This window comes from Sapajus apella, unplaced genomic scaffold, assembly GCF_009761245.1.
Source record: "Sapajus apella isolate SASKATOON/1434 unplaced genomic scaffold, GSC_monkey_1.0 scaffold166, whole genome shotgun sequence".
In the NCBI taxonomy this organism is placed as follows: Eukaryota; Metazoa; Chordata; class Mammalia; order Primates; family Cebidae; genus Sapajus; species Sapajus apella.
Window position 1 is genome coordinate 813,389 of NW_022437106.1, and position 12,096 is coordinate 825,484.

Genomic DNA, 12,096 nt, shown 5'->3' on the forward strand with positions numbered 1-12,096 from the left:
GAACTTTGAGACCAGCCTGACCAACATGGTGAAACCCAATGTTTACTAAAAATACGAAAAAGTTAGCCGTTAGCCAGGCATGGTGGTGGGCGCCTGTAATCCCAGTTACTCAGGAGGCTGAGACAGGAGAATCACTTGAACCCAGAGGCGGAGGTTGCAGTGAGCCAAGATCGTACCACTACATTCCAGCCTGGGCAACAGAGTGAGACTCTGTCTAAAAAAAAAAGAATAGAAAGATAAAAAACTTCTGTGATTTCATACAAAGCTATTTCCCCCAAAAGCTGAAAACACTTTGTAACCTTATTTATGCAAAACATAAACCAAGATCAAGAGATCCTTATTACATAGAGAACAAATGTGACATATTTCTTAGGGAAGAGAGTAGCTTCTTACCTGCCAGTGCTAGTTTATGAGCTTAAAGGAGATGGTTCAAAGTACTTCTTATAACAGAAAGATAATAGGAGCTTGAAGTACCCACTGAGATTTGCAAATAAACGTCGTGAAAAGGTCTTTGATCTCTTAGTCATTACAGCACTTGAAACATGCTTTTCTTGTCAAAGGTTAGTTCCAGTGTCCAAGACAAATTTTAGCTCATCTGATTACCTTCTTCCGATGTAAATCCCCTCTAGCATAGCTTGTATCCTAAGTGGTCCATCCTACAAAGCTCCTGCTGAAGCCTGACTGGACTGGCCCACCTGCCTGGTGATGAGGGAGTCATCCAAATCTACATCTCCTGCCTGAAGAGAACTGCATCCCAGATGCAAGCAGCCTGGAGGTAGGGACGTCATCACAGTGTAACATACAGTTTCTTTTTGCCTTGATCTCCAGGCATGAGGATGACGTTCAACACTTCAAGGTCATGCGAGACAACAAGGGCAATTACTTCCTATGGACTGAGAAGTTCCCCTCCCTAAATAAGCTGGTGGACTACTACAGGACAACCTCTATCTCTAAACAGAAGCAGATCTTCCTCAGAGACAGAACCCGAGAAGACCAGGTATGCTCCAGGTCGCGATCACCCCCAATCTAGAAAGTTTAGGCAGCCCGAGTTCTCACTCAAACCACCAGGAAAAATGCATAGGCGGGGCAGATCCTCTGAGTAGACTGAAAGACAGAACTGTGAACTCTGAGTGCAACACTTCCTAGTTGTGTGACTTTGGAAGTTGTCTGAGCCTCAGTCTCCTCATCCATAAAATAGGGATAAGGGTAATATCACCCCCCAGGGCGGCGATGAAGGTGGGAGAGGATAATGCGTCTCATGCCCTCTGTTATTCCTCACCACACTGCACTCAACAAACATCAGCGCTTACCGCAGGTGCTGGGTCTTCTTTTTTCTTTTCTTTTCTTTTCTTTTTCTTTTTCTTTCTTTCCTTCTTTCTTTCTTTCTTTCTTTCTTTCTTTCTTTCTTTCTTTTCTTTCTTTTCTTTCTTTCTTTCCTTTCTTTCTTTCTTTCTTTCTCTTTTCTTCTTTTCTTTCTTTGTCTTGCTCTGTCTCCCAGGCTGGAGTGCAGTAGTATAATCTTGGCCCACTGCAACCTCTGCCTCCCAGGTTCAAGTGATTCTCCTGCCTCAGCCTCCTGAGTAGCTGGGACTACCGGTGCGAACCACCACGCCTGGCTAATTTTTGTATTTGTAGTAGAGACAGGGTTTCACCATGTTGGTCAGACTGGTCTCGAACTCCTGACCTCATGACCCACCAGCCTCTGCCTCCCAAAGTGCTGGGATTACAGGCGTGAGCCACCACACCCAGCTGCAGGTGCTATTTTTTTGTTATTTGTAGACATTGCTACACCAAAGTTTTCAACCTAGCTTACGAGTTGCCCAAGGATGAAGGAGTTGGGGGTGCTACAGACAGGGCATTAAGGAACAGCCTAGAGTCCGGGAACTAAATCAGCAGGTGGAGTGTGATGACAGGATTGGGGGTGGGGAGGACACAGGAGGAGAAATCTGCACTTGGAATTCTTGCTGTTGGAACTGTTTGGAATATAGAGTGTTGCTTTAAAAGAAAATGCATCCAACAGACCTGGTATGAAATCCTGATTTAATCGCTTAGCTACTCGTATTACCTAGCCAAGTTAAGAAACCTTCTGAGTATCAGTTTTCTCACCTGTAGAGTGGAGAGAACAATAAAACCTCCCTCACTGGACTGTTGTGAGGATTAAATGAGGTAATACAGCTAAGTACCACCAGAGTCTGGTCCATACTAAGCACTAAGAAAATGTTAACTTGGCCGGGCGCGGTGGCTCTCGCCTGTAGTCCCAGCACTTTGGAAGGCCAAGGTGGGTGGATCACGAGGTCTAGAGATCCAGTCCATCCTGGCCAATATGGCGAAACCTCATCTTGACTAAAGATACAAAAATTAGCTGGGTATAATGGCGTGAGCCTGTAGTCCCAGCTTCTCAGGAGGCTGAGGCAGGAGAATCGCTTGAATCTGGGAGGCGGAAGTTGCAGTGAGCCGAGATCACGTCACAGCACTCCAGCCTGGGTGACAGACTGAGACTTGTCCCAAAAAAAAAAAAGAAAAGAAAATGTTAACTTGCCTCCCATAAGTAAATTCACACATGCAGGCACTCACACATAAACACACACACACACACACACACACACACACACACACACACACACCAATTTATAAACTATTTTTCAAAGGAAATAACATGGTTATAAGAGACAGGTATCACAGGAAGAAGCATTCACTAGAATAGCTGAAATCCTAGGGACAGGTTATTTGAAAAGGCATTAAGACCATGAAAGCAATATGTGCTTTGGGGAAGTCAAGAAAATCCTCCTTTTCAAGAAAGGCAAGGCTGAGAAGTTACTGCCAAACGCGGAAAGAAGTTCCCACCAAGTGCACACAGAACTTCAGAAAGGAAAACAAAGGTTAGCCAAGACCTTGTGAATCACTCTAAGCAGGAAATGGACAGAGTAACTCACTAGGATGTGCATTCAGAGATAAGAGAAGCAGAATCAAATTGCATTAAATGGGATTGAATGAGTTGATAATTGTAAAGCGCTTAGAACAGTGCCTGGTATATACTATGCCCGGGGCCCTATGTCGTTGTTTGTTACATGAAAATAACAATAGGATATTTCTGTTTTAACATTAGGGAGAAAGGCCTTGCTTCTTCCCCCACACCCAGCGGCAGGCCTGGTTCCCATGGTGTTGCAAAAATGTTGCTGTTTGGGTCTCTATCACCAGGCTATAAATGACAGTTTAAAATCATGCAAAGTCAACAGTGGAGCTTATCTAGAAGGTAGGATGTCCAGCCATGTGGCAACATGTGATAAGAAGGGGTGGCATTGTGTCAGTAAAATGGAATATTTTAGCTTGATTACACAGAGAAAAACAAGCACCCCTGGAAACTGACTAAATGGCTACCAGGCAGAAAATGTTAGCCTGTGAACCCCAGACCTGAATTCCTAAAACTGGAAGGATCCAAGAATGCAGAGGCCACTTTGGAAAATGTGAAGGTCTGAAGCATCAATTCTTTCAGCTGTCCCCACCTCACCAGCATGGGGGCAGGATGAGCAGGGTCTGAGAACAACTGCCCGAGGGTGGGGCAGAGCCAGAAGATCAGAGAGGAGGACGCATCTGCATCATCTCTGCTCTCTCTCCCAGGGTCACCGGGGCAACAGCCTGGACCGGAGGTCCCAGGGAGGCCCACACCTCAGTGGGGCTGTGGGAGAAGAAATCCGGCCTTCGATGAACCGGAAGGTGTCGGATCACCCCCCGACCCTTCCCCTGCAGCAGCACCAGCCACAGCCTCCACAGTACGCCCCAGCGCCACAGCCGCCACAGCAGCGGTATCTGCAGCACCACCATTTCCACCAGGTATCTGGAATGAAGGCAGCGGGCACAGTCCGGTGAGGAGGAGAACCTGCCTCCCCTCCAGGCCTGGCCCAGCCCCCCCACACACATACACTCTCTCTCTCTCTCTCTCTCTCTCTCTCTCTCTCTCTCTCTCTCTCTCTCACACACACACACACACACACACACACACACACACACACACACACACACACACACACACTCTTCTCCAGAGGACTCAGGGAACAATTGCTTCATTTTCCTATTAGCAGAATTCCAAATCTATTCATGCCCCTTAACCCATCTGGCTGTGGAGATCCACAAGAAAGAAAGGCTTAATATGCATAATGGAGCCGTGTTTGTTTACCTATCTATCTATCTATCTATCTATCTATCTATCTATCTATCTGTCCCCCGCCTTGTTCCCAGTGGGATTTCAGGGGGCTTACTTTGATGGACAATACAGCGAGATAACATCGTTTGTAAATTCCTTAGCAGGGCACGCAAAGTCCTTTGTGAGCTGCCAGAATCTATTTCCCCAGCCTCATCCCTGCTACCTGCCCCACCCACCTGACTCCCCGTGCAAACACACATTCCAGCAACCCCACACTACTTTAGTTACCCGAATGGTCTATTGTGTTTCCTCTCATGCCTTTGTGGCATTTTACATGCTGATCCCTCTGCCTGATAAGCCCCTCCCTGGCCAGTCCTACTCCTCCTTTAAGCTAGAGTTCAAGCATCACCTCCTCTGTGAAGCCTTCCTTGATTTCCCAGGCAGATATAGACATTTCTTCTCTCTGCTCACTTACCACTTAAATGTGTGTGGTTCCTCCTCTAAATGGAAGCTCCATGAAGTCAGAGACCTTCTCTTTCCAGCTATATTTCCCTTGTATCTGCTATTGGATACATGGTAGGTGCCTGATAAATATTTTTGACTGAATAAATAAAACCCACCTTTGCCTTCTTTGCCTTCAGAACCTAAGGTCCCTTTAGACCTCAGGTCCTCCTCCCCCTCAGCGTGGAGGTTTTATTGTCATCATCAGTAAGTATTCCTGGAATATACCGGCTGTGCAGATGGCATCTGAGCCAGGCACTGGGGGAGCCTGTGGGAGATGTCCTGGCAGTGGGGTGACCAGTCTTCTGTTGTATGTTTCCAGGAACGCCGAGGAGGCAGCCTTGACATAAATGACGGGCACTGTGGTGCTGGCCTGGGCAGTGAAATGAATATGGCCCTCATGCATCGGAGACACACAGACCCAGTGCAGCTCCAGGCAGCAGGGGTATGGGAGCCATCTCTCTCTGGGATCCCTGGAGAAAGGCCCCAGGACAGAGCTCAGTGGAGGAGATGAGGCAGGAGAGACTCAAATCACACAGATCTGGCTGGGTGCGGTGACTCACGCCTGTAATCCCAACACTTTGGGAGGCCGAGGCGGGTGGATCACCTGAAGTCAGGAGTTTGAGACCAGCCTGGCCAACATGGTGAAACCCCATCTCTACTAAAAATACAAAAAATTAGCTCATATGGTGGCAGGGACCTGTAATCCCAGCTACTTGGGAGGCTGAGGCAGGAGAATCGCTTGAAATAACATCTGCTGGGAGGCAGAGGTTGCAGTGAGCCGAGATCGCACCACTGCACTGCACCTGGGCGACAGAGTGAGACATTGTCTCAAAAGCAGAAACAAAAAACCCACATAGATCAAATGAGAGATGATGGACCGTTCGGGGAGGCCTGGGGCTGAGCGAGCACAGCCTCAGTCTGGTGCCAGGCCTTCCCTGTTCTCATAGTTCTTGGTTCTAGTTCTTCATCATCTTTATCATAGTTCTTTACCATGGCCTTTATCAGACCTTTTTTTGGGGGGTGGGGTGGGGGGTGAGACAGGGTCTCACTCTGTCTCCCAGGCTCAAGTGCAGTGGCACAATCATGGCTCACTGCTAGGCTCAAGCTATCCTCCTGCCTTAGCTTCCCAAGTAGCTAAGTGTATTATTTGTAGAGCTAAGCTCTCGATACATTGGGCAGGCTGGTCTCGAACTCATGGGCTCAAGCAGTCCTCCTACCTCAACCTCCCAAAGTGCGGTGATTACAGTCATGAGCCACCATGCCTGGCCTGTGATCCATCTTGACTTGTGACTTGATCGCCCTAACACCCAGGGCTGTTACTTGGGACATATTGCCATTCTGTTTGTCACTCAAAGAAGCTGAAAATACACCTATTGATGTGGAGAGAGTGATTCTCAGGGAGCCTCTTGGGACCTTGGACAATAACATCTGTTGGTAAAAGTCCTGAATCTCCAGAGTGATGCTGGTGAGTTCTGGTGAGCAGGATAGCTGGGCGTGGTGGCTCACACCTGTAGTTCCAGCTACTTGGGAGGCCAGGGCAGGAGGATCGCTTGAAGCCAAGGGTTTAAAACCAGCCTCAGCAGCATAGCAAGACCCCATCTCTACACATTTTTTTTTTTTGAGATGGAGTTTCACCTTGTTGCCCAGGCTGGAGTGCAATGGTGCAGTCTCGGCTCACCGCAACCTCCGCCTCCCGGGTTCAAGCAATTCTCCGGTCTCAACCTCCCAAGTAGCTGGGATTACAGGCATGTGCCACCATGCCCAGCTAATTTTGTATTTTTAGTAGAGAGGGGGTTTCTCCATGTTGGTCAGACTTTCTTGAACTCCTGACCTCAGGTGATCCACCTGCCTTGGCCTCCCAAAGTGCAGGGATTACAGGTGTAAGCCACCGCACCTAGCCTACAAAAACTTTTTTTTAGGTTACAGAGGGGTCAGCCTTCAGGGAATGTTGCTCTCAAAGGACTTGGATGCGGTGGGAGGAGCCCGCAGACCCTTCCCTGCCTGCCCAGCCCACAGCTCAGTAGAGCCTCTTCTGTGCTTCCCCCAACAGCGAGTGCGGTGGGCCCGGGCACTGTACGACTTTGAGGCGCTGGAGGATGATGAGCTGGGATTCCACAGTGGGGAGGTGGTGGAGGTCCTGGACAGCTCCAACCCATCCTGGTGGACTGGCCGCCTCCACAACAAACTGGGCCTCTTCCCTGCCAACTACGTGGCACCCATGACCCGATGAACTCTTCGGGGGACAGAAGCTTTTTGTCTGACGCTGCCCACAAGAGAGAGGGCAAGTAAAAAAGGCTGGACTCCATGACTGTATATACATATCTCTCTCTGCGTCTCTCGGTGTACACACACAACTTTTTATACTGGTTATTTATTGGCAATTGGGCTGGTAATTAGTTAATGCAAAAGGGAACTCAGGTGGAGAATAATATTCACACTTGCTTTTCTGCTCCCCTCAGGGGTATGTGGAAGGCAGCCGGGGGAGTTAGGGGGTGGGGCAGGGAAACGAAAAGGAGCTTTGTCCTGGCCTGAGCTGTCACTGCTTCCTCCTTGTCTTGGGAATTTTCACTGAGAACAGCTAAGCAAAGACCACACCTCGGCACTGGATGCAGAGCAATAGGGTGGAGTTGAACTTGGTGGGGCACGTCCCAGCTCACCTGCAAGTCCCGCTTACCTGGAGGGTTTGCAGGCAGCTCTCCTCATGTCCTCCAAGGGGTGGGCACTGCTGCATTAGGAATTAAGGTGCAGCTTTGTGCCGCGGGCAGCAGCAAGTCTGGGCGGGGATGTGGAAGCAGGGCTGGGTTGGAGAGACCCTGCCTGTGCGAGGCTAGCCTCCTAGTCACCTGCTAGCTGAGACTTTTATCTCTGTTCAAATTAATGTTCCTTGGGCCTTTCAAATGAATGTTCAATGTGAGACGCCAAGTACTGGGAAGTCAAGAGATTTTTCTAAGGTCCCCAAGCAACTTACTCAATGTAACTGTTTCCCCAGCTATGAAGGAAATAGCACCCTAGATTCCGTAAAGTGCTTGGAGAAGCTCTGGCTGAGAATGCTGCATTTTAGAGTCATTGTTTTATGGTGACAAGGGTGTATCTTCAGGGCTCTGTTCATTTTCCGTCGGGATTTTCTGTTTCGAAGATGCCCTGCCCAGTGGCATGGGAAAGCAGCTCACTTGATAAGAGCATTGACTGTCAACTGATTGACTAAGCTTGACCCCAGGTGGAAGCTGGCTTTGACATGAGTTTCCTGCTCGGTCTGATCATTGCCGTCCTCCCGCCACCCAAGTGTTGCACTTGGAGCAAGGAGCTCCACCATGGCTGTCCCTCACCACCACCTCACACTAGAATCATGTGTCCCAGGCTCACCCTGGAGGTGCAAAGCACAGGTCAGCCTGGCCGGGGAGGAAAGAGACACTGGAGAGGAAGCTCAGGGCCTTAGGGGAGGCCAGGCACAAACACTGTCTGCACCGGGGCATCCAGAGTTTGTGAGTGTGGGCGAGCACCCCTGCGTGTGTGCACATGTATGCTTGCATGCACATGTGTGTGCACCCCTGTGTGTATACATGTGCTTTTCTATGCATATGTGTCCACCCCTGCGTGTGTACACGTGTGCTTGTGTGTGCATATGTGCGCATGCGTGCACGTGTGCTTATATGTGCGTGCACTTGTGTGCATGCGTGTGTGTGTGCTGAGACAGGAAAGAGGAGTGAAAGCATTGGTGAAGGAACAAGGAAGTTTTCTCTTCCCCAGCCTCTCCTGCTCTAAGGAGGGACGGGGTGGGGGGCAGCCATTATTGAAGGTGATAGAAGAAAGATTTTCTGACTCAGAAGTAACTGCCAGTGTAGCACAAGCAGTGTCCCTTGTGACTGATTCTACAATTCTCTGATCCCCATGCTTCCTCCTTTAGAGGAAAGAGGAAAAAAGGGACTCTGTGGTGGGTATCAGGAAGCAAAAGAAAATAGCCTGGTGGAGGCAGGGGGGGTTGAGCATGAGTAAGGAGCGCCTGCAGCTTATGGAAGTGAAGGCAGAGAGGGAAAGGTAGCAAAGACATCCCGGAGGATCCACGGGCAGCAAGAGAGGCACGGGGGGGAAGGGGGAGAGCGAGTGGGCCCAGGGAGGACAGCGGTGTGCAGCTGGTGGGCAGACATGCAGGAGGAGGGGTGATAAGCTGGGAAAGGAAGAATCAGAGCGGAGAAACCACTGCTGCAGAAGGCAGGGAGCAAAGAAGCATGAGAAAAAGAACAGGAGAAAGAACAAAGGCAGAGAAGACCTCATCAGCTATTTTGGTGCTAAGTAATGTGAAATGCTACAGTAAATAAAAGTCAATAGTAATGTTTGATTTTACAGTGTTTACAAACCATATGTTTTAAACAGCCCACAAACTTCATCCAGTTGTCTGATGATGTGGGAGGACCAGCTCTAGTTAGACAGAGGTACGTGATTTGATTCTGATCGAGGTTTGTGCCTTGAAAGACTTCTCAAGAACACAGTAATGAAACAAAGTGTCCTTGTTTGGCCAGGCTGTGTCTGGTGTCCGTGCCACATACTCCTCAGGTAGAGAGTGAGAGCGAGACCGAGGGGTGCCAGGGGTCATCGGCCTGCAGGAGCTGACCCCATAGGCAGGCAGTGTGAGCAGAGCTTTTAGAACTCTGGAACTCGGTGTTCTGTTCTAGCAAAAGCCACTGCAGAATATTTTTTACTGAGATGCCAAATCGTCCTTGCCCTGTTCATCAGCACGCCTCCATTCAGAAGGAAGCAGGAAAGTCATCCAAACCACCCACAAGCAATGAGGGCTCTTAGCAGCCAGGTGAAGAGGACAAGAACCAAACTGTCCACATTACGGAGGGAAGGGGAAGGAGCGCTCAAGCCCCCTCAGCCTCTGGTGCTGCCAGGGGAACACCTCCTGTGTGTCTCCACGGGTCCTAGTTTCTACCTGACAGCATTTCAGTGCCAGGGGAGGGTCCACTCAGAGCCTCTCACCAGCCACACAACCGGCAGCCAACACACTGTCTCCGAGCTTGGCTGCAATGCTCTACGTGACTTGGGAGCTTGGGGCTTCCAGAGAAAAGCCAGCTCCTGTTGGACCAGTTGGGTTTTCCTAACCACTTGCTGTGTCTCACTATATTTCAAATACCTGGCACCTGCCGCTGCCCACCCACTTTTAGATGGCCCTAGGGTGACCTAACCACGGTGCTTCTCAAAATGTCAAGTACTTACAAATTGCCTGGGGATTGTGTTCAAATGCAGCTTCCTTCTCGGTCCTGAATTACTAACAAGCTACTGGGTGCTGGGTGCACATGTTAAGTAGCAAAGGCAAAGAACTCCGCAGTGAGCAAAACTCTAATTGGGCTCTTTTTCTGAGGATATTCGGCCATTTTTCTTTGCTGCTCACGAATAGGTCGCTTTGGCTTTGGGACAGATGCAATTCAGAACTGTTGTTATGACATCATTCATATTTGGCAGCGCAGGTGACTTATTTTAGCATCTTTAAAATAAAAAAAAAAAACAGTAACGTGAGAGGAATTCAGATGAAATGCAAACAGGAATTTCCTACGATAATTACTATTTTCTCATCGTAATTATTTTAAACATGAGCAAGAAAATTGTGAAAGCTTTGTCAGGAAATCTTTAGACAGAAAACTGACTCTGGTCAGATGTGGCCCTGGTTGAGGCAGGGGACTGTGGTCCCAGCTAACCTAAAACACAATGGCCCACTCTAGGACAGATTAGCAAGGCCAAAATATTTGCTGTTTGCCTTGTCGAAGCCAATGTTTTAGGCCGTCTATACCAAGGCAAAGGTGTGAGAAAAACCTTTATTGTCTCAATTCTTTTTTTTTTTTTTTTTCTTTTTTTGAGATGAAGTCCTGCTCTGTCACCAGGCTGGAGTGCAGTGGCGCCATCTCGGCTCACTGCAACCTCTGCCTCCCAGGTTCAAGCTATTCTCCTGCCTCAGCCTCCCAAGTAGCTGGGATTACAGGCACCTGCCACCATGCCCAGCTAATTTTTGTATTTTAAGTAGGGACAGCGTTTCACCATGTTGGCCAGGCTGGTCTTGCTCTCTTGACCTTGTGATCTCCCTGCCTTGGGCTCCCAAAGTGCTGTGATTACACGCATGAGCCACAGTGCCCAGCCTGTCGGAATTCTTTTTAAAAACTGCTTCTTCAGTTCCTCCCCTTCACCCCATCATCTTGGCCATGCCACCATCACCTGTCCCTTTGGCAACTGCCAGCTTTCATACCTCTCTCCCTGCATTCCCTCCTGTAGTCTGCTCCTCCTCACAGATGCCAAAACGATCTTTGTAAAAATAAATCTGATCACATCACTCCCCTTCCTGCTGGATTTAGGCTTAAGTCCAAAGTCCTAATGTAGCCCTGTGAAGTCTGGCGCCTGCCTCCCTCCTCAGCCTCCTCTTCTTGCTTTTATGCTCCTGCCCGACTGGCCTTTCAGCCTCCAAATGGCCAAGGATTTGTCCCCAAACCTTTCACACTTGCCATTCTTGCTGCCTGGAGGCACATCCCCTGCTCCTCACCCGCTAACCCTGCTAACTCTTATTCATCTCCAGGTCTGGGTTTGTTTGTTTGTTTGTTTTTGAGATGGGGTCTTGCTCTGTTGCCCAGACTGGAGTGCAGTGATGCGATCTCAGCTCACTGCAGCCTCTGCCTCCCGAATTCAAGTGATTCTCCCACCTCAGCCTCCTGAGTAGCTGGGATTACAATGGTGTGCCACCACGCCTGGCTAATTTTTGCATTTTTAGTAGAGATGGGGTTTCACCATGTTAGCCAGGGTGGTCTTGAACTCCTGACCTCAGGTGATCCGCTGCCTTGCCTCCCAAAGTACTGGGGATTACAGGCGTGAGCCACCATTCCTGGCCCAGGCCTGGGTTTAAATGTCACTTCCAAACAGTCCTCCCCTGCCCCCTAATCTAAAATAATCCTTCTCCTAAGATGATCTCATGAATCCTGTGCTTTTCCTGAATAGCATGTACACAGATGATGGCACCAGACTGAGCTGTATGGCTATTAGGCTGTAAGCTCCGTGGAGCAGGGGTCACCTCTGTTTTGTAAACTATTGTACACCCAGCACCTAGCACTGTGCATGGCATGCAGAGGCTCAATAAACATTTCTCTAATGAAGGCGTGATTGGACCTGCCTCATCTCATCTGTTCACTCATTTTGTAACTCCATGTCTTGGGCCTAACAGACCTGGAGATGCAAACGAGGTCATATTTACAATGATATCCAGGTTCCAGTAGCTGTATTCACTGCCCTCAGACTCTCCTCCGGTCACTTCCGAGAGGCCGAGAGAAGAAAGCTGGTGTCTTACACGTTCAGGCACCAGTATACTGAGGCTTCCTGCTCCGGTGGTGTTCTGTCGCCCTACACATCCTCTGCTGACAGTGCCTACCCAAATGCTGCGGACCCACTACGCACTTCATTTATGTGCTGGTGAACGG

General features: G+C 49.2%; 1 protein-coding gene across 10 annotated transcripts in view; it reads left to right on the forward strand.

The window, feature by feature from the left end:
- Nucleotides 1–11,782, forward strand: part of GRAP2 (GRB2 related adaptor protein 2) — a 77,375-nt gene extending 65,593 nt beyond the window's left edge. For 9 of the 10 annotated variants that reach the window (XM_032267157.1, XM_032267150.1, XM_032267151.1 and 6 more), the window contains 4 exons: nucleotides 829–997; nucleotides 3,619–3,831; nucleotides 4,965–5,087; nucleotides 6,696–7,173. In XM_032267157.1, the coding sequence (XP_032123048.1) occupies nucleotides 829–997; nucleotides 3,619–3,831; nucleotides 4,965–5,087; nucleotides 6,696–6,875 (685 nt within the window). In that variant the 3' untranslated portion in view covers nucleotides 6,876–7,173. Of the gene's footprint in view, nucleotides 1–828; nucleotides 998–3,618; nucleotides 3,832–4,964; nucleotides 5,088–6,695; nucleotides 9,145–11,631 lie in introns of those variants that run through there. The other variant, XR_004265150.1, reaches the window with a different exon arrangement.
- Nucleotides 11,783–12,096: the final 314 nt, after the last annotated feature.